Here is a 22,772-nt window from a genome sequence, read left to right as displayed (position 1 = left end):
TAATAATTAGGGGTGTAATGATTCTCCAAATCCACCGTGTGACTTTTGATTTTAAGGTCACGATTCGAATTTTGATTTTAACTTTTTTTTTTTTCAGCATTGACAGCAATGCCATTGTTAGACTATCAAGTTATCATCTCCAAAAATGCCTGCCACCGGACCAAAATGCAAAAAATCAAAAAAACAAAAAAACAAAAAACTTGACAATCCTACTTTTGATTTGGATTACAAAACTGAAAAAAAAAAATCACTTGATTATTGATTTAAAATTAAAAACTGTGACACCACTATTAGATAACATAATAGCTGAGAAAATCACTTTTACAAATCACTTTCACAACAATTTTCAATTGTGCCTAAGATTTTTATTTTTATACATATTCACTGGTCCCACACAGACACAAAAGTCTAGTAGAAAGAACATTTATTTTGATTCTTACTTTTAAAGTGAAAATATTCTCAGTAACTTGACCAAAATAGTTGAATGTGAGTTGAAATAATCTGGACAGTGAAGACAAACTACTGCTGGGTGATCTATCGATTATATTTGTTGTATTTAAGTATGAGTTGATGTGCAATATAGAAGGTAACCATATTGTCATATTCGAGTTTTCAGTGTTTCTGAGGGGTAGTTACTTAACTTCAGTCAGCCATTAAGTGTGTAGATTAGCTGAGATTGCAGTATAATAGTTACTGAAAGAAAAGAAATAAAAAGTCCCTGTTTATTTAACCTTACTACGGCGTCTTCCTGTACTCTTTGCAGCAGAGCCAGTCCGTGAAAAGCTAACCTAGCTAGTTAGCATCTACAAGTAGTTGTTATTTTTCTTTGCCATGGCTGAAAAAAAAGGTGATGATACATGATCGATCATTTTATCACATTTGCTACTCTACCAGCGGCCTCCAGCTCCAACAAGTATCTGGAAGACCTTCAGTTTTAAGCTGTTTTAATTGTCTTTAGCCTGACTTGTAGCTGCTGACTAGCTAACTCACTTTCACAAGAAACCCCTGTAGACATCTATCACACGAACAGGTTACCCACAAGCCCACCTTCCTTAAAGGGGAAGGTTTGACCAGTAATACACAGGTGCAGTGAATGTGTTATTCACGTCCATTACCTAAGCAAAATTACTAATACCCCACATTGAAAATAATCCACTACAAGTAAATAAATTTAGCTAAGGTGAAAGTATCTGAGTATTACAGCAAGATTTACTTAAAGTGTCAAAAGCAAATGTGGCACACTACTGCTGCATTAATGTGTATGCTACATTTTACTGCTGTAAAGAGTGTGATCATTTTACCTATTTTATATACTTGTTTGAGTAGGATAATCTACAGCAATGCATCATATAAAATCATCATATGTTCTTACTATTTGAGAATATACACTATGTTATTTGAGAGAAAGTGTATGTATATCCAGATATACATACACTATATTGCGGAATAGCCCAAAAATATTGAGATATTATTGTTAAGCCATATCACCCAACCCTAAGACAAACTATATTTCCTTATCGTTTTAAAACAATGCAGTCTAATCTTCCTTTGTGTAGTAAAGTTCACACACTTCCTTGTGTTAACTGATGTACAATACTGAGTGAATCAGTCGATATACCCTCAGTAACATTGAAGTCTCACAGTCAGATGTCACTCAGGGATACTCCAGTTCACAGAGGTCAATCCAGTTTCATAAACCGTCAAAACCAGCAGAGCGTGGTCCATTTTGCCACTGGGTTTCACTTAGAAGCCCAGGAAGCCTGGCTTGCCCTCTGATGCAGTGAGAGGCTTGTGTTTCCTCGTGTACTGCAAGGATTAATTGTTCATAATATATATATCTCCAACAGATTGTTTTCAATTTTAAAGATTCAATGCAGTAAAAGTTACTTTACTGTAATTTTAAAGCTTTCCCATTTTTGCATTTTCATCTACCTGACTACTTTCTAACCATCTGGCCAAGTACACATAAACACACACAGAATTTGGCTGAACAAAAGGAATAATTTGTTTTCTAGCACTTCACACATGAAATAAGTACACCGCTGTTTAATACAAGGTGTGTGTGTGAGTGTGTTTGGCACAGTCAGTGTTCTAAATGTCACCATAGCTCACTTTCAATAGACTGGTAAGCTATCGATTGGCAGTAATTTATGGTTTGATGTGGCAAGATGAGCCACCCAAGACAAGCTGTCCACTTCCCTTTTAAGAGCTCTATTAGAACTCACACTAAAGATGGTCCGCATGCGTGTCACTGAGAGCTAATTTACTCCCACCACACACCATTTAGACCATTACTGAAACACACACACACACACACACACACAGAAACACAACGATGGAATGACACTTAATGCACACACATCTTTCCCATCTCTACACCAGTCCATCACTTGCTATATTTCTCTCTCCATTCTTATATATTTCCTCTCACCATATCAGCTCGTCTCTGGTTGATTTATTTATGATCTGTGTTGAAGCTGCGGCTCCAGTGGCTCCCAGTATGTTTCAGAGGGACATTTAATTTAACATCTAAAGTGAAAGAAGGAAATTAAATTGACCCTCTGGTAAATGAAAATGGGACTTTTGTCAAGTCTAGACATATGGAAGGTATGGGAGAAATGAGCTAAAGACATGTTTCTACTGGAAAAAACAAAAATTGCAAAATCATTCTATTAATGATTACAACCACAACATCACAGTGTTTTTGAGTATGTTAGGTGTGATACATTGCTAAAGTTTTTGTACTGTATGTGCTCACATTTTACATTTAACAAACAAAATACTGTGATTTAAAATTAAAAAAAATGGTTCACAAATCCATTTATTATTGAAGTATGATTAAAATATTGTGAAAACTTTTATTTGCATTGAGATGACATTCAGTCTCTAATTTTCTACCTTTCTCTCTTCAGCTCCAACAGGACTGTCTCCACCTCAGTTATATCCAGTAAACGAAACCACCATCCAGATAGACTGGGACCCCCCAGCCCACCTCAATGGACCACAGCCACTGTATCAGGTCTGTAAGATCTTACATACAGTATATGACTGTCAGCAGGTCAAAGTTTTTATTTACCCATTGAACTTTTTCAACATCTATTAGATGGATAGTCACAAAATTTGGTATTCATGCTGTCCAGTAGAATAATCCTAATGACTTTGGTAATCTGACTTTTCTTCTAGCACCACCTTGAAGTTCAGATTTGTGGTTTTGAGGTAAATGTGTCAACAGCTGTTGGCTGGATTGCCATAAATTAAGCCCCCCTCAGGATAAAGTCTAATTTCTTTGTTGATCCCTTGACTTTGTCTGGCATCATCATCAGGTCAGAATTCCAGTTGGTCCAGAACTCTGGTTTATAACTGAATACTGTCATGTGACAGTCCCTAACCCACCTAGACTTGATACTTGATCAGTGTAACTGTAACAGCATATCATATTAATCACAGTTACCACAATTTATAGTTGCAACTTTAGTTAGCAAATTTAACTAAATGTCTGATAAATCAAAAATAAACTAAAATAAACATTTGAGTAATGATGATGTCATAGGTACTGTCATTATTGTTGTATAATCAATATAGTTGCATACCTGCCATCATTCCTATTTCCTCGTGTTGTCCCAGTATATAAGGGCCATATCCCAGTTGCGTCCAATTTAGTTGTTTCTCCCATACTCCCATTAACTGTATGTTTGTCTGACATAACCAGTGTTGCCACATTGTCAATGAAACACACTCTGCACACACAATCCACATATTAGATACAGTTTTAACCTTCCTGTCACTGCAACCTGGCAACACACAACCCAAAGTGTGTGTGTCAAAGTGTCAGGGCATGATGGTGTTCCACCTAAAAAGTCAAAATACATGTCCAAATTTAAGCAGACTGAACAGTTTCCATTTACAAGTCACCAGAATAGTGGCCATGCCATTTTTTTTTATTATTTTATTCTTATGGGGCAGGGTAAGAAAAATGGTGATGATGGAAGAAAATATGTATTTTGAAACCTAAATGTTGGCAGGTATGTTATTTTTATTATGTTATTTTTTCTAGGTGGAGAGGACAGATGTGTCTTTTTCTGACCCACAAGATCCTGTTGTCAGAGGAACCAGATTCCCAGGAAACGGTTACTACCAGTTTCCCAGTGACACTCTTCCAGTAAACACAGACTTCACAGGTAAGAAAGTATGTCTCGATACATGCAGATGTGTGTGTATCAGAAGACGTCTGTCTGCATTTCATGTGAGTTTGTATGCACATGTATACATGCGTGCTTGTTGTTTTGTGTTGCTCAGTGATCGCATTGCAGTGTCTCAGTCTTCTCGTGACATTCCTTTAGAATGACTTCCCCACTCATCTTAAAGGACAATTATCTTTCTGTTTACCAGCATCATTAGAGGGTTGAGCTGCACAGCCAAACATGTTCTGCTTCATCTGAGAACATCACCCAGTCTGACGCTCATAATTAATGACTGCTGATACTAATCAGTGGGATTTGAGCGGGCAAAGCTCTTCGATGCCACTTGAGATTACTTCACTGTCCTGCACAAACCTTGTATCACCAGTTATGTCTATCTGTGTGAACATGGTGTTTAATTTTGGGTCACAGATAAAACCTTTCCAAGCCTTGTTAAAACTGTACGATAAAATGTCAAAAATGAATTTACGTCTGTGGGCAAACTAGTTTTCTAAAACTGGCAGCAAATTCCAGACTTTGTGCAGATAAAAGTTTTCATCTGTAATCCTTATGTGACCATGATCGACCGTAATTGAGTCAACAAAGCTCTCTGTGTTGGTCACATAATCTTGTTCCATCCAAAATACCCAAATATGTTTGCCACCCACAAAGTGGGGTTCCATGTACTGTTCATCTGACATCTGAAATATCAGGAGCCTCCAGCCCAAACAGTGTGTCAGCTGCCAAATGTTTGAGAGTTACCTTTTCATGGCCTTTAAGATGAGAAGGTGCAAAAAGAGAGTTCAGAATCAAAAGAAGGAAAAGAAACAAGCTGATAAAAATACATGACTGTCCACTTCTTTTGTGTTTTTGACTTGACTACAGTCTGTATTGATGAGGGATTAACAACAAATTCATACACACACACACACACACACACACACACACACACACACACACACACACACATTTTTCACAGCATCTGAGTGGTTATTAAAATAATACTGCTTTTGTAGTATTTTTTAGTGTATGTGTAAGAAATTCATATTGCCCACATTAGTTAAATTCTTATTACATTTGCTTCACATTGAGATGGTCATTCTATGTAGAGCATTTAAAGTTTTGTTTCTACATGTTTATTCATTCTGTTAAACTTGGTATTTCTGTACAGTTGCAGATAAAATTTAGGATTCTTTATGATGTGTCAGACAGAAACTATCATAACACAGACAGAAAAGGATGGGATGAAAAGAAAGAAAACATTCTCTACCTGGTTTTGCTGTCATTTATGGTCACAGCAACTTCTCTGTCCTCTCCTCTGAGTGTTTGAGTGAGGGCGGGACTCAACACACACACACACTGATAGCAGAGTAGAGGCTGAGAAGTAGAAAAGCTGTATTTACATCTGCTTTGTCCACAGTTCTCGTTTTACTCAACCACGATGCTCTTATTAAGCTAATAATAAAGTGTTAGAAATTAGCAAGATAAAAAACAAAACAAAAAAAAAACTATACAGCATTTCATTTGAAAACCTCAGTAAATGCTTTGAATGCTTTTTTTTTGCTTTTTAACAGAAACTTTATTATCAGAAGGCCATTATCTACTAACACTGAGATGATACACATTGTTGTACATTTGCCTCGTCTCTAGACTTGGCCCTCCACAGATGATCACTTGTGTGTGTTATGGGTGCAAGTTGTCTGAATGTGCAGACATGTGAGACAGGGTGTGGCTGAAACAGAGAACGCATACTAAGCAAGTCTTTGTGGATTATGAACATTATAAACATTTATAAATATTACAGATCACAGTCACAATGATGGAGCATTTTTGACCTTATCTTTGTCCTCTACAAACTTACTTCCATAAAATGATGCAGGTCACTTGACAACTAAATGTTATCTATCCTTTGTGTTCTTTTGAAGCTGATTTATGATAGGGTGTAGTCGTCTTAACAATAATGCTTTGGCCTTACTGAAAGGAATCTCTACGTCTCCTGCCTCTTAGTTTTTGTTGTTATTCATGGTTCTCAGTTTTAGATCATTGCTCTCTCTGAACTCTGTGTATTTATCCCAAATCAACAAATGATTATTTTTTTGCGTTATCCATGCTCCTTCGGCACAAAGGTAAAGAGATGTCTCTGAACCCTGCCAGCTAATAGATGATGATTTTTGCTATTGAGGGGTGCCTCTCATCTCCTCCACTCTCCTCCTTCATAAAGGGTAATGGATCAGACAATCACTTTCAGACCGGATCTATTCTGGACCATGAATGTGTCGGCAGTCCTCAAACCATCGCCCTTTTACAACCATCAATACTAATAGCATCATCTACAGACAATTATTCCCATCGAAGCGCATGGAACAGCGAACAAATCAAAGCCAAATTGGATTATGAATGTAATGCAGTGTAATGCCCCCTCGAGAGTCAATTGATCACAGAGGAGAGACTCGTCAATCGTTGATGTCTTGTGGAAACCTAGTAACTCCAACAATGACAACTGTAAAATTTTTATGAGTCAAATCTTTGTGTAGTCTATTTTTTTTATTCAGGTTCATATAGCAAGACCTCATTTTTCATTTAAAAAAAACAAAATGTTGATAATGCATTGCTAACAACTGAGGTTCTTTCAAGTCTTGAGAAAAGTTAACATATGAGGTTCTTTTTTTTTCCCAACAGCAGCAGTGATGGAGACAGCAGGTCATCGTTTTTCTCCATTGGCATTATGCACTGTTCTAGGAATATTAATAATTTGTTGTTTCCATAAATCGTTCACTCAGGTTCTTAGTGCAGGCTGTCTCATTTCCTAAACGTGAATTAAGGGTGCATCTGTGAGCAGGGCCATGTAAAATCACATGATATTTGCCCTTTCATCTGTAATTTTATGGCCACTTTACTTAAATTATTTTTGGCTAAATAGGTTGTTTTCCATGTTCAGTTATTGTGATAGAAGTTAATGTTTCCATACACGATAAGTCTGCTCACTTGTGATTAACGATGCCTTTTAATGCTGAATGAATTTAGGGCATTTGAGGTCAATATTTACCACACTGAGTCTTACTTTAGATAAAACAGGATTATAACCATATGCAATCATGCTGTGATTATGAATACCCTGTAAGTGCTTGTTTCCATAAATGCATGTTAGTCCATTTATCTTATCTGTAATGCATCTGTATCTGAAGCCCTACAATGTGACTTCCTGCTCTCCTTATTCATCTTTGAATAAAGAACTGAGTTCAAAGTGGAGCAGGATATTATTTCATGATCCATTTAAATGGATACTGGTTGAAAACAGATTATATAGTCCTCTCTCCTCATTTGTTATTCTTCAGTGTTTGAGCATGAAATGGGCTGATTGGAATGAGGCTGATGGCCTGCTCAAATTTTCACTAATCCAGATGTATTTCTACAACCCAAAGTAAATTAAGAGAGATGAAACATCACAAACATAGTTTAGAAAAAAAGAAGAAAAAAATAAATGCATGAACAAATAGACTTGGATAATTTCCAGACACGTCTAATACAGTACATCGCTGCTGCAGCACCACTGCAGCAAGTGAGCAGGAAAGAGGGAAATGTTAAATGATACAAATTATTTTTCCTTAATTAATATGATTGATTGCCAGGCATTGACGTTGAGAGGAGAGGGGGAGAAATGTGTGAAGGGAAAGTTTGCACAGACATCATTAGTTTTTCCCCATTTAAAGATTAATCAGAAGAGGCTGGGCTCTTTAATTCTGTCATTTGTATATTTAATGGGCTGCTGCAGAATCTATGGGTGTAATTAGCTAGCTGCCGCGCTCTCATTAATACGCCAGGCTCTGATTAATGCCAGCACAGAGCTAACATGACTGGAGTTATTCAGGTTATGTTGTGTAGATGATTGCACACAACCTCCACTGTTTACTGAGACAGAGAGAGGAGAAACAATACACTTGAAACAATACTACCTAATAAATAAGACTATACTTAAAACTGTAAATGGTTGAATATTGCTGCATGTTACCAGTACGTATTGTGCAATATAACATAAATCCTCTTACGCACAGTGAGAGGGGAACAGTACATTACGGATGAACAATAAACTCAATTTAAAATAGTCCTTAATCATTTTTAATTTACAAAAGACTCAATTTAAACAATATAATTCTCTCTCTTAACAACTCCAGAGTTGATGGTGTGGGTATAATTGGTTTTATGTGCTTGTAGGTCATAAAATGTATTCTTTACAGCACATTAAGTAATATATCACTCATGAAAAAAAATTTCAGATTTCACACAACAGCACTGTGAAACAACACAGGTAATGTTTATTGATGATCTCTCACACGTCTCTGAAAGTATTCCTTTTTCGTACTCTTTGTGCTCTGGCTAGAAGAGAAGCTGGTCTGAGAATTCATGATATTTAAAATGTTTAATATGGATTATACATGTTGGCATTTTTTTGCATCACGAGCTGTGAGCATTAAGGATGGTGATGTTTGGTCAGTTGGTTGGTCGGTCAGCCTTTTCAATGCTTTGCCCCATAGCAGGATATCTTCATACCTAATAGCCAGATTGCTATGACATTTGGTGTGTATATTTATGGTCCCTGGCCAAAACTTCCACTACTGCACAAGAAATATCAGAATATGATAGTGTGTTCTTCCACTGGCCAGTGGTTAAAATGTTTACATTACGAAAGACAATCAGGTGACACCTTGAAAATAGTTTAATTATGGTAAATGAAATGTAACTACAATTAAGTGATCCGGTTGTTTTTACATTTTTTCAGTAAAGTGTTTATTAGCTGTTTAACATTAAGCATTGACAAATATAGTACTTGACGCTTGAAAACCCATTGTGGAAAAAGTTTATGTATATTAAACGTGTGTGTTTCCATGAGGCTTTGCACTCTCAGGTGCACAAGTGCATGCTGATGTTTTGTGTGATTGCGTGTGTGTGCTTGCATGTACTCTCCATGTGTAACAGAGACACCTGTCATGATGTGTGCTCAGGTTTGTCTCTTGATGGCTCCAAAGTGGTTGTCAGTGTGAAGTAGCACAAGTCCTGTGGGGAAATCTGAAGGAAGTAATGCTGAGCATGAGCAGTGTCACTTAGATGCTGTACATTTGGACCGAACACTGTGGCCAAGTATGTGTTGACAGTGTGTCCTTCCCTATTGCAACAGATTCACACAAACATACTGAACATTATATGCAAACACCAACAGTTCTGTAATATTAAATTACATGTGTCCCTTTTCAAATATATATATAAATAAGTAGGGCTTAGTCCATTAGCTCAGTGCTAACACATAATAGCAATTACCATTAACACGGAAACAAAAATTAGCATTGCTGGGATAATACCATCTTTAAAAAAAACAGATCCAAACATTGCTGCTAATTGGGTAAAAGCTGGTTCACACCTACCAAACCAGAGAACATGTCTCAAAGCCCGTTGAACACTGTTGCGCACCGTTTTGCCGTTCAATCCAGAAACGATTTTCAGATTGAATGTGAACCAGCTACAGCAACCTCAGAGGGTCAAAACTCAAATTCCAAATTCCAAACGTGTTTAAATATACAAAAACCTATTTATATATTTTTATTTTTTCTATTTATTTTTATTTTATGGTATAGTAAAAAAAAAAAAGCGAACAAAAATTGCAATAAATTGTAATATAGAATCACAATACTTCAGAGTTGAAATGTGTATCAATTCAGCACATAAGTATTGTAATATTATCAAATTATCAGAGCCAAGTGTATCATCCCAGCCCTAATGAAATGTACATGAATTCCTATCCTGATGAGGCAGGAATAATAGTTATACTACTTCTCCAAAGTAGTCAAATCATGTGACTGTGTCTTAGGGTCTCATGGGCCTGTCCCTTGTGTACAGTGAGTTTGTATGCGTGTGATAGAATGTGTACGTCCCATGTCCTCGTCAACCATAAAAAAAGCACAGTTTTATGTTATCTGCAGTCTGTTTTCCAATAAATAACTGTTTACACCAGAGTTAAAAAGGTAAAGGGGGGGCGGAGTAGGATACATTGGAAGAGTTGAGAGTGAAAGAGGTAAAAAGAAAATTGAAGATGCAAGGATAGAAAACATATTCAAATGCAATAGGTGGAGAAAAGGAGAATGAAAAGGTCAAGAAAAAGAAGAAGAAGGTTAAAAGCAAAGGGAAGAAAGCACGAAGGTATGGGAGATCAGGAGAGTATGACACAGAGAGAAGGTTAAAGGGGGATAATGTAATGTCAGGTATCTGTCATGACTTCACTCATCTCTCTGGTGACAAGGTCATGAATGTAAATGACAGATGCCTGCCTGATGTACAGAATGCAAGTCCAATGTAAAGACCATCTTTGTCTTGTCTTAGCTCTATACTACTATTACAGTTATTGTACATTTATTTCCACAAAGACACGTTTATAAATAAGCAAGGTAAAATTATTGATTGTATGCACGATTCGTATGCAGTGCATATGTGCTGTGCCACAATGGGACAGTTTTACATTCCTTTATATCCAAGGGGCTTTTCACTCCTCAGTTTTTCCCTGTCATTCTGTCACATGTATGGTATGCCAGTTCATCTTCTAAATCACTTGTATCCTAGACTGAAATGAAAATGTAAAGCATGTGTGCCACATCTTAATATAAGATGATGTTTGGCAAATGTAAAAGGAATCATTCTTAAGCCCCATAAGGACTGGATTTATTTCTCTATGGGAGGTGGGGTGATTATAGCATCACCTACACTGGTCAGTGATTTGAATCCTGTCTAAAGCACATACAGTATCAGGATAATTTTCCTCCCCCACCACAGTAATAATTATTCCCACAATTGCCCACAGTCCTGTACGAAGTGACATCCATTTTCTGGTGTCATTCTGCTTTTAATCAGTTCAGTGAAATTTGACTTGTGTGAAAATAGAGGAAATATATATACATATATGATACCAATTCGATATAAGAGGACTCTGACTCTGAGCCCTGTTGTTAAAGCTTATTTTTGCTTACATTTGGAAAACTGGCACCATACTTGGATACTGAAGAAAACTTAAACATGTGATGAAGTTTTGAAGGGTCCTCTTTTTTATGATTTCCAATCAGATGTTTGTTTGCAGCTGAAGATATCCTTATACTATGAATATGTGTTAGATGTCTTTGTATTAAGATTTGACAGAGCTATGAATTTACCTTATTTTTTTTATTTTGTCTCACACTGCGCATCCCACTTAACTCCCCTGAGCTCCCCTGGGAAGGCTTTTGGCTTTCATTTTTGCCTTTGTCCTGCTAAATGTACTTATGTGTGTAGAAAAGACAAAGTGTGAAAAAAAAGCAGTGGAATGCAACGAAGAATTTAAACATTCAACTTTGGAAAACCACAAGCTGCGGTGGTCGGTCATGTAAACCGGTGATCAGACTGTTCTAGTCAGCTGGAGTTAACAATGATAAAAAGATCTCCCAGTTGCATCGTTGCTTGGTTAATTTTGTGTACCCAATTTTGATGTCTGGGTCTGGCTTTCAGTTTATGCTACAAAATAGCGATACCAAGAAGCATCCTTTGGTTTGTGAGAGACAGAGGGAAGGGAGAGAAAGAGAGAGCTAGCGAGTGCACAGCTGTCGTCATGCAATCTGGAGACTGAACGAGAAGAGGGAGTGTTGGTAGAGAGAAAGCAGGTTAATCAGAGAAATAAAGCAATATTTCCGTTTCTAAGCACAAATGAACCCCTGCACACCCCTCCCACTGCTGCACAAGCCTGTGGGTGAACACCTGATTATGTCTGAATACAGCCTTACTGTGGCTCTGCTTATAGACCGACAGGGTCCGTGTCAAGACGGGCAGGCCTGAATTCTGATCCTGAAACTGCTGCACAAATTGTAAAGCTGTCTGAGATAACTGGGATTTCAGGCTATATATGACTTGAATTGACTTGACAAGTACATGTCAGTGTTTTTGGTTATATGTAAACATCTAGCATAACAATAGATCTAGATACAAAAAGACCCAAAGTAACATCACAGAAAGGACATTTTTCATTGAAAATGGTGTGAAAACTCAGAACTCTGAAATCTGTATTCATCTTGAGCTTTCCATGTAACTGTTTGACTTTTCTCCATGTTAAGTGAATTCGCACACTAATTATTTTGCTAACACCGGCTTCTGATGAACCCTGGACTGCCTCCATTCAACTCCTCAGATCTTCCCACACTTCTGTTCCCTTTAGAGACACACAGAGTGGAGGAAACACACACATACTCACAGACACACACACATAAAACCACATTCTCTGTGTCGCTATGTGGATCTAGTAGTGGATTAAGATCCAATCTCTGATCCATAGTAACATGACAAGACAGCACGCTGGATGAATTCTGTGCTCTGTGTGTGTGTCTGTGTGTGTGTGTGTGTGTGTGTGTGTGTGTGTGTGTGTGTGTGTGTGTGTGTGTGTGTGTGTGTGTGTGAGTGTGTGTGTGTGTGTGTGTGTGAGTGTTAGAGGTCCTGCTGGTCTAAGAACCCACAAGTTTCCCACATTGCTGAACCTTTGATTCACAGTACGCATTAATGAATGACGCAGGGCAGCTTAAATGACACTGTAGATGCAACTTTTTGGTCAGTTACTGCCCTGCTCAAAGATTTAATTATATTTCTTATAACTGTTGTTTCCTCACATCTCAAATCCATTATGGTTTCAGTTTGTTTAGGATATTATAGCCTTTATTGTATTCAGAAATAGTATAATTGGGCTTTTTTTTCTGAGAGATGTAGGAAAAATGGGTTAAACTCTGGATTTGTATTAAACATTTTAAAGTTTTCTTGTGATTTATTTAGCAAGTCCTCTTGAATTAACCCTCAGATCTTCATATAAAGGTGTTTTAACTTGAAAACAGAAGAGAATTATGTGCTAAAGCCTGTAATGTTTCTCCTAAATCATACAGCACAAGTATATTGAATTGCATTGAATGTTTTTGGTCTTCTCTCATGAACGCTTTACTGTAGCTTCTAAGTCAGCGGCAGTTGTAGCGTGGCTTATGTCAGGTGTGTAACTGCCTTAACCGCTGCATTTTTCCTGGTAGTTTCTGAGGTGGAGGTTATGTCAGAGTTACAAAAGGATCTGACAGGACTGTCTGTACACTTGGGATAATAATACAGCTAACTGCCCAATAAGTTTCAGTTATACAAAGTTAATTAGGTCACTGTTATAGATTGGTACTGCATATTGATTTGGTAGGTTAGCGTTAGGGTTAGATTTATGGATAGCCTTTTGTTAATGTTGTCTAAATTAGATAATTAAATGCCTTTTTTTAAAAAACAACAAATAGGCTGATTTATCTTTGCTAATAACATGTTGGATTCATGCTGATGTGTACTTTCACACATATTTTAAGTTTTGAAAAACTAGGCATTGTGGACCCCCTGGTGATCACCCAAGATATACTCCATTGTTGACTGCAGACTCCGGCATGAACTCTGTAGTGTTGTGCAAGTGGTGTTCAGGGTGTTTACGATGTGCAGCTTATAGATTTGGACAAATTAAAGTGTTAATTCAGAAAGAGGGAAATGTAAAAATACTACATACCTTGATTGTATTGAAAGTGATCAGAAATTTAAAGACCCTCTTTAAATTAGATGGTAAACACTGGATGCTATCTAAATTGTCAGGTCTAACACTGGGATACAACTATTCCCCTCAGTTGGTCCAGCAGAGTCCAAGAGTTTTAAAAGTGAGAAGGGACATATTATGTAGTTAATCCATTTTATTATATTGCAAATGAATTATTGAAAGTACTGTTTAGAACAAATTAAATAAAACTCATTATTTTACTTTCTGTCTCTCTCTGTCTCCACACTTGTTTCCGATCTCAACTGGTATCAGGTGCTGAGTTGAGTTTCAAGACTCAGTCCCCAGATGGCCTGCTGCTCTGTGCCTTCTCTCCAGGAAATCAGGAAGAGTTTCTGGCTGTTCACATCAAAGATGGTCGCCCTTACTTTTTATTTGACCCACAGGTATGTAAGATTTTTGTATACTTTTTAAAAATGTGAGGGCAAAAAAAAAGATATTCAAGACTGATATACATAATTATATAGTTATAATAACAGTTTGTTTGTTTTTTTACTTTATAGTAGTTTGAATATTGTTTTTTATATTTTTGAGGGACATACACAGCTGTTTTACACACTGTATGTACTTGCCCACCTTTACACTGGATTCCTGTAGATCACTAACAGCTGGAAAACACAATGTGACTACAGTGTTTGGCTTTTTCTCATCCAGTTTCAATTTTGATTACAATAACACAGAAATAAATATTTACAAACAGTTTTCCTTAGGGCATTTTAGTTAGGCTGCTTTTAGAAAAAATGTGCCCCTTTCCTTTAAAACTTTCTGTAAAAAACGTGAATTCTTTCCAGGACGTCTGAACTTTGCTTGACTATTTCGTTCTCTTAGTACGTCTCCATTTCTCTCTCAGTCTCACTGAGGATGACAAAGAGTGAGCACGGTTGTATGCAGACAGCAGGCAGGAGCAGCTTTCTTCTGCGTCACGTGTGGCTTTATTGTTGTCTGAGTGGAGCAGTACACTTTTAAAGTTGTAGGGCTTATACTAACTGTACAGTGCCAGAAACAGGTTGTGATAATGAAAAGGAAAAAAAAAAATATGGGAGAATTGTGACCATTCAATGATCTTTTTCATAATTTCAATCCCTCATTTGTTTTCATATCTTACTTTATGATTCCATTCTGCTCACTTTACTTACTTGCTACCCTTCACCTGTCTTTTTCTCTTTTTTCCTTCTGATCTACCTCTGTCTCTCTTTCGTTCTCTCTTTCTCCTCCCCTCTGTCTCTCTCTCATTTTCTCTCTCACTTGCTCTCATCTAATAAATGTGATCTGTAGCCCCTCATTGGTTTCTGTCAGGGAGACAGGGAGAGGGGAAAAAACTTTGAAAGTGTGTCAACGTTTGAATTGGACTGCAATTAACTCATTCCCTGCAGTCACCACGCGTGAATACCAATTGCAAGCTAATTAAGCTTTGCACCCTTGCACACACACACACACACACACACACACACACATACACACACACACAGCCCTGCTTCCCTTATCCATCCATACAGACACATGTAGAGGGGTTAAAGAGTCAACGACTTCGATGATGAAAGTGATGATGGGAGATGATTACACATACTTCCATGAGGCCACCAACTAATTACACACTCAAACAAACACACACACACACACACACACACACACACACACACACACACACACACACTTAGACTTTCCTTCCTCATCACTATCACTATCCAGTACTTGTTATCAAAAAGACTTCATCAGAATGTATACATGGGACGTATCTGCGTGTGCAGAGGGGTATATGTCACTGAATACATCCTTGTTGACTTGCAGTGTTAATGTGTGTGTGTGTGTGTGTGTGTGTGTGGTTATGTGTTATGCTGGATGTGTGATGGAGTGTATGTGTGTCTTCTCCAACTGGGTTGATTCCTTTGTTTAGGCTAGTTTGAGGTAATTAACAGTGGGAGTGGTGTCACGGCTTATTAGTGTTCCCCTAGATACATATAGCTGGGCCCATTACTTCCCCCTATTAGCCTGTTGAGCTAGCCTAATGGGATTACTAGTGCAGGGGGGGTAATTTAGCATGACACAGGAAAGTGATATGCTCATAAATATGTGCACCACACACACACAAAGTACGCTGAAGCACATGAGCACTCAAAAACATTCCCTGTCACACATAGAAGAGATCGACCAAAACACTGGAGTTAACTGTCACGAACTACTTAACACACACATGTTCAAATACGCACATATAGTTTACACTCAGTTGATGCAAGTGAGTAGTGCTGTATACACCACTGGCTGTCTCAGTATACAGAGGAATATGTAGCTACTGGTGTCTGTCACAGGCTGTAATATACATGTAGACACACTCAGCACATCCTCTAACACTGGCTAGTTAGGTTTCACTGCAGGATGCAGACAAGTGGCTGACAAATGGCTGACAATACTACAAGCCACACATCTTGATTCACTCTTAGTTCCATAACACTGGTGGCTCTTACTGCAATCTAGAAAGTTGTAATTGCACATTTCTTCAGCATGTGAGGAAGAAAACATGATGATTTTCAACAATAGATGCTAAACCTGTATATTGCAAGTGTATGGAAATGAACCAGAGCCTACGCTGAGTATTTTTAATACTGGCCTTAATATTTTGGTGTGCTCTTTTACTCAACAAACAAAAATTGGTACACTTAGGACTATAGCTCCTTTCCTTTCTTTAATCAAATGCAGATGTCTCTTAAATTCAAATCTGAAATGACTTCCTGTCACAAAGTTTTTCTTGAAGGCATGTGACTTTGCCTTGGCTGATCAGGGACAGGGTTTCACAGACTGGAGCACCACCTTTCAACACAGGCAGGTGGATTTTAAGCAAACAACCAGACTTTGTCCAGGCAGGTATTCACAAAGTGAAGTTAAATGATATTGCCACTAATACCTGGTAGCATAAGGCCTCTCCCAGCTGCAACAGTATTGCATATGAAGGCGAGTAGGAATTAGGGGATAACTCCAGGAAAAGGGACTGTGAGAGTCCAGACAGCATAGAACTCTTTCCAGGTTTATTCTCTCAGTCTATACTCAGCTCTGTCTTTAGCTGTGAGCTCAGCAGAGGCATTGGACTGCTTTATAAAATCGGTCTTGTCCAATAAAGTCAGCTTTATTTTTAAAATGTTACAGAAAAGCCTGAGCGAAAAAAGAAGAGAAAGAGCCAACTAGAGAGAGACGGAGAGAGAGAGACAGAAAGAGAGAGGCTCACAGCTGAGCTTGTGGGACACAAAAAAACAAACAAACAAACAGAGGGTAGGAGACATGCAGTGGCTTTCAGAAAGTTTATAATAATCTTGTCAGCAGGACAAACATGGACTACAAGTACCAGGCCTAAAAGATACACTGAGACTGACCCACTGGAAGGATCATGTTAGCAGTTGAGAGGCCCAAAGTAATTGAAGAATAAGCACTGATTAAAAGTCAAGGCAACAAGATGAGCTTTTAGTTTGGATTTAAAGTCCTCAACAGAGTCATACTGTTTGATGTGAGCAGGAAGGTTATTCCAAACGAAAGGGACAAGATAGGAAAAGGCCCTGCAGTCTGCTGACTTCTTTTAACTCTGGGGACAGACAGGAGCCCTGTGTGCTAAGAGTGTAGTGCACAAGATGGAATAATAACATATAATGAGATCAGACAGATATGAAGGGGCAAGCCCGTTCACAATTTTATAAGTCCTGATGAGTACCTTAATGTCTGATCTGACATGGATAGGGAGCCAATTAAGTGTAGCTAAAATTGGTGTAATATGGTCAAATTTTCTGGTTTTAGTTAAAATTCTAGCTGCAGCCTTCTGGACCATTTGAAGAGTTTTAGTTCTGGTCTGTGGCAAACCAGACAACAAAATGTTGGAATAATCAAGTCTGGGTGAAACAAAGACTTTAATTAGGGTCACAAACAGAAGAAGACCTCATTTTAGATTTATTTTGTGGGTGAAAAAAAAAGAATGCTGATAGATAGATATACACATGTACAAACACAAACACCCACGCACACACTTTTAAACACATGCATTTCTGTTCATTCTGTTTCTTATATGTATACAATATATATTCACACACACACACACACACACATCGATATGCTTATATTCTGTAGCAGGCTGCCAAATATATCTGGGAAAGCCGCAGGGGCAGCACTTTGGATAAATGCTGTTTGTGTGTGTGTGTGTGTGTGTGTGTGTGTGTGTGTGTGTGTGTGTGTGTGTGTGTGTGTGTGTGTGTGTGTGTGTGTGTGCGCGCGTGAGTGGGTTGGTTGGTTTGGGGCGGAGGGCAGGGTAGTATTACTATATATTAAAGAGATTGGGCATTTGGGCATTCTCACACAACAGTGGCTTCAGGGACCACCACCATCCCCAGTGAGTGGATATTCTCCCACCATTTATGTTCTAAGTGCCTTGCTCAAGGGTGCCTCAGTCATAGTTTGTGGGAGAGTTGAGTGTTAGTTGCTTTCACTGCCAGTATCTCTCAGGCGAGGGATTCAGAGTGTTTGTGTGTGAAGAGAGTGAGAGAGAAAGCCGCAGAGAGACTCCTCCCATGTTGTCTTGTTAAGTAGAGCTGTCTAGCAAAGGTAGTAAAGATGTCAGAGGCTGATATACTCTGGCATTCATACATTTATTGATCTCATCATTAAATCTTCATCACTGTGTGTGTGTGTGTCTGTGTGTGGATATATGCTGTTTGTGAGAGTGTGCAATACCCGTTACTCTTACTGTTTTACTACATTACTCTTTGCCTACTTGCTAAAAGCTGATCACAACAATGATGTCATACTTAATAGGTAGCAAAAAGCCCTGTAACAACACTTTGATGATTATATGTGCATGTTCGTGTCCTTTTGAGGGTGGCGTGTGTGTGATATGTGTGTCATCGATCCTTAATGTCTAACCTTGTTCGCACAACAGAGGGATAAAGAAGCGATAATTCAAAATATTACAAAGTAAGCATGTTTGATTGCGCTGTGATTTGAAAAGTGGTCTTTATTTAGCCAGGGGTCATAGATTTACCTTAGCAATTACTGTAAGACACGTAGTGGTGATACCGGTGGTCAGAGTTAGGAAACAAGAAACTGGAAGTCTTCACAACACCATTTATGTATCTGTGTTTAAAATCTTGTCTGTAATGTGGGTTTTTGTGTGTTTGTGTGTGTAGGGCTCAGCGGTGGCTGTGAGTGTGCAGGGTGATGGAGGCCGCCGCTACAATGATGGACAATGGCACAGCATCATAGCAACAAGGCGAGGGGCCGTGGGAACAATCGTTGTAAACAATCAATACAGAGGTAACTCTTCTTACATTCATACTGACCACTGTGTGTATCTACTCAGTGTGTGGGTGTGTGAGAGTTAATGCGAGTGTATTTATGCTTGTTTATACATGTGAGATGTGCACATGCAGTGTGAGACTAAAATGGTCTGTATGTACATGTACGTGTGTATCTATGTATGTAAATCCCCCGGCTCTGCATGGAGGTATTAGTCAGGTTAATCCCAGCCACTCTGTGTCTGATGAGAAAAGTACTGCTTAACACACACACACACACACACAAACACACTCAGTTGTTCTCAGATATGTTATGCATTTTCTTTCTTCTGGGTAAATCATGACAGAAACTGCACGAGCTTAACCTTTCTTATTTAGTCTTTTCTTTGCCTTTTATCTTCTGCTTACCGTTTCTCTCTTATATTGTCCATCCATTTATTCTAATGTATACCATCCCTCTTTGTTCCCTAAATGCTCTGATTTCATATTTACTCTTTCCCTCCCTCAATAACACACTTATGCTTTGCTCCACCACATTTATGTGCAACACCACCATCCTTCCTCCACCACCACCACCAGGAAGTGCATCAGCTTCCAGCGGCAGCACCATTATTGGGGAAAACACAGGGGTGTTCATTGGAGGGCTGCCTGAAGACTTTACTTTGCTAAGAGAGGATTCAGGTAGGTTCAACATCACCCACTCTCATTTTAACAATTATTATGGGTTATTGTTTATCATTTTTAACATTTAAATAGATTTGATAAACTTAACAACCAGTGTTGTGCTAGTTACTGAAAACCAGTAACTAGTTACCGTTACTAGTTACTCTATTTCAAAAGTAATTCAGTTACTTTACTGATTACTTACACCAAAAGGTAACGCAGTACTGTGAAAAGTAACTTTTTAGTTACTATGAAAAAAAGGTCTCCCATCAAGTTTTGAGTTAAGTTTTCTTTAACTCGGTTTCCATTTTTGCATATTCGCTCTCCAGGTACTCATTTGCGTCTCATTTGCCGTGTGACGCCTGGTATCATGTTAACTAGCTTCCTGAAAGCAGGCGACTCCACAACAGAAATTGGCTGCATGTCTACAACATACATTGCAATGGCTTTATCAACTTTTTCCTGGTTAGCAGGAACATCCAGTCCCTTGGTTCAAATCCAGCCACTGTTGCTGAGGTGGTGGAGGTGAAGTGGCATCAGAGTCTGTGTCTGTACTCTTAACTACTAGCTTCGTCGCAGCATGTTGTTTCTGTAGGTGTTTCAACAGGTTTGAATTGCTATTTTGGGCAGCAGATAAGATCTTTGATCCAAGACGCAACTTACATTTAACTAAAACGTTCTTGTCTTTGTGCTCGCCAAAGGTCAAGTAGTGAGAATATCTCCATGTAAAGAAACTTGACTTGGGCTCCGCCGCCGACGCCATGATGATACCAGTCTTGTAAACAGACACGCCCACACAGCGTGTCTTCTCCTGTCTCCCCGCTGACACACACACACACACGCACACGCACAGTAAGATTCAGGACTACACGGCTCTGGCTGCAGCTCAGTCTCTAGCCGAGACTACACAAAAAATAACGTAAAGTCACGGAGTAACGCATCATGTAGTAACGTTAACTGAGTTACTGAATTTAAAAAATAATGCGTTAGATTACTAGTTACTGCAAAAAATGACGGCGTTACAGTAACGTGTTAGTCCCAACACTGCTTACAACTTGTTGATTCCCAAAGGAGGAACTAGTACTTTGCCAAAATTCCTCCCTGTCTTCTCCCCTGTTTTTCATAAGTCATTTAGTGCTACAGCCCTGAATTACATTGGCATATTTTATCATCCTCAAGTGTAATTTAGGAAGGGACATAAACCTTTTAAAGTCACCAGGCTGAGCCTATGACAACATGAACTAACTTGAGCTCTGTGTTTTTAGGCAGTTCAGAAGCATGGAGTAAAAACTTTTCAAGTTATGTTATTTATTCCTGTCTGTGTCACCAGGTGATGCCCAGCTAGTGCGGCAGGGTTTTTCCGGTTGCCTGAGAGACGTGAGTTTTAAAATGACTGACAGCCCCTCAGCTGAATGGAAATCTCTGGACTGGGCAACAGCCACAAAGAAAGAGTCAATGTATGAAAACTGGGAGGGATGTCCTGTTCAAACTGTGGATGGAGCCCATTTTCTGGGTCATGGTAGGATTGTATTGATTGTTAGTGATGACCGAAAAGGTTATTTGATTAATTATATGATGTTTTTATTTCACGCATCTGTTTTAACGTTACAGAGATGTATGCCCATCAAGATCATAGTGTAATATTGTGTGCTATGATATAGAAATATTCCTGTATGCAGCAGGGTAATAGCATTGCAGAGAGTCTTTTTTCATGAGTAAGCTGTGTTCTGATAAAACTTCAAGTGAATGCTATCCCTCCTAATACACTGCCAACACTGTATATCTTAATAAGATGCTTGCTGCTGATGTTGGTGATAATGAGGTTGTTGTTTCATGTTGATAAATATGATGATGATAAGTTAATTGGTCTCCGTGTGAAAGATCAGGTTCATCAGTGTACATTTCCTCCATTATTGCTTGGCAAAATGCCTACTCATCTGATCGTTTATTTGTCTGTCACTTTTCAATGTGTGACAGAACATTTTAAACATGCCACACGTTTTGAGTGGGACTCAAACTTTGTATTTGGAAAAAAAGGCACAGAATGTCTTTTCATGTTCAGCACAGTCAAAGAAGTTGCTTTCTTTCTTTAGCCCTTTGCCTTGTAATAAAATGGTATGTGGTCGTTTTTTTCCTGTGTTTCAGGTTACTTGGAGATGGGCAAAGATGTTTTCAGTGGAGGACAGGACTTTGAAATTTCTATGGATTTCAGAACAGACCAGCTCAATGCACTTTTGCTCTTTACATACAACACACAAACTGAAGACTACATGCTGGTAAGAAGCAGAGACGCATTTAAAATTGTCATTTAAATATTGAAACAAACTTTAGAAAAGCATGACAGAGGGATCAACTCGTGATATTTTGCTTTTTGGTTTGTATTTTTAGGTGGAGCTAGAAGCTGGTCTCCTGTCCTTCATTGTTGTCTCTGAAGGTCATATGACTGAACTCAGCATGTGGGTGGGGCTTAGCTACTGTGATGGTGACTGGAAACCGCTTTCGTTGGCAAAACGCGGCTCGCTCATCTTTGCTTCAGTCAATGACTGGGCAGAGGAGACGAGGGGAGTGCGGGAAGCAGTGAGGCTGAGAGTTGATTCGCCGTTATACTTAGGGGGCGTGCCCATGGAGCTCAAACATCCTGCTCTGGACATCCAAAGTCACAAACATGGTGAGCTATATCTACACACAACAATAGTAATAGTACATTCCCACAATCAAAATGGCAGGTGATTGAACAAGAAAAAGTATTTGGTGTAGTATACACAGGCTGTGCAGCTAAACTGTCCTCATAAACCGTTCTCTGCCACTGGTCGAACATGGCAGTCAACATCTCATCTGTAACTTGCTCTATCTGGCTAGAGCAGCATTAAATGAACTGAGTCAATGTGATTATACTGGTGTTTGCTTGCAGTATCTTATTCAGCTTAAGTTTAAGGACATGGCAAATTCAGTTAAATTTCAAAATACTGGTGGCCTAATTATCTTCAGGAGATAAAGGAAAGAGTTTGATGTTAATATGAGAGTGGATGACAATGGAGCTTATTAAAACAA

At 38.6% G+C, this 22,772-nt stretch overlaps 1 protein-coding gene across 1 annotated transcript in view; it reads left to right on the top strand.

The window, feature by feature from the left end:
• ush2a (Usher syndrome 2A (autosomal recessive, mild)) overlaps positions 1 to 22,772 on the top strand; it is a 247,658-nt gene that overhangs the window by 78,523 nt on the left and 146,363 nt on the right. Inside the window, exons 27-34 of the mRNA XM_084719301.1 lie at positions 2,913 to 3,019; positions 4,055 to 4,178; positions 14,050 to 14,180; positions 18,951 to 19,077; positions 19,638 to 19,739; positions 21,052 to 21,240; positions 21,867 to 21,997; positions 22,110 to 22,389. Coding sequence (XP_084575427.1) covers positions 2,913 to 3,019; positions 4,055 to 4,178; positions 14,050 to 14,180; positions 18,951 to 19,077; positions 19,638 to 19,739; positions 21,052 to 21,240; positions 21,867 to 21,997; positions 22,110 to 22,389 — 1,191 coding nt within the window. The remainder of the gene's footprint in view (positions 1 to 2,912; positions 3,020 to 4,054; positions 4,179 to 14,049; positions 14,181 to 18,950; positions 19,078 to 19,637; positions 19,740 to 21,051; positions 21,241 to 21,866; positions 21,998 to 22,109; positions 22,390 to 22,772) is intronic.

Source organism: Lutjanus erythropterus, chromosome 1 (genome assembly GCF_056507025.1).
Source record: "Lutjanus erythropterus isolate fLutEry1 chromosome 1, fLutEry1.hap2, whole genome shotgun sequence".
Taxonomy (NCBI): Eukaryota; Metazoa; Chordata; class Actinopteri; order Lutjaniformes; family Lutjanidae; genus Lutjanus; species Lutjanus erythropterus.
Note: the sequence above shows the minus strand (reverse complement) of the source record. Positions and strands in the feature narration are given on the sequence as shown.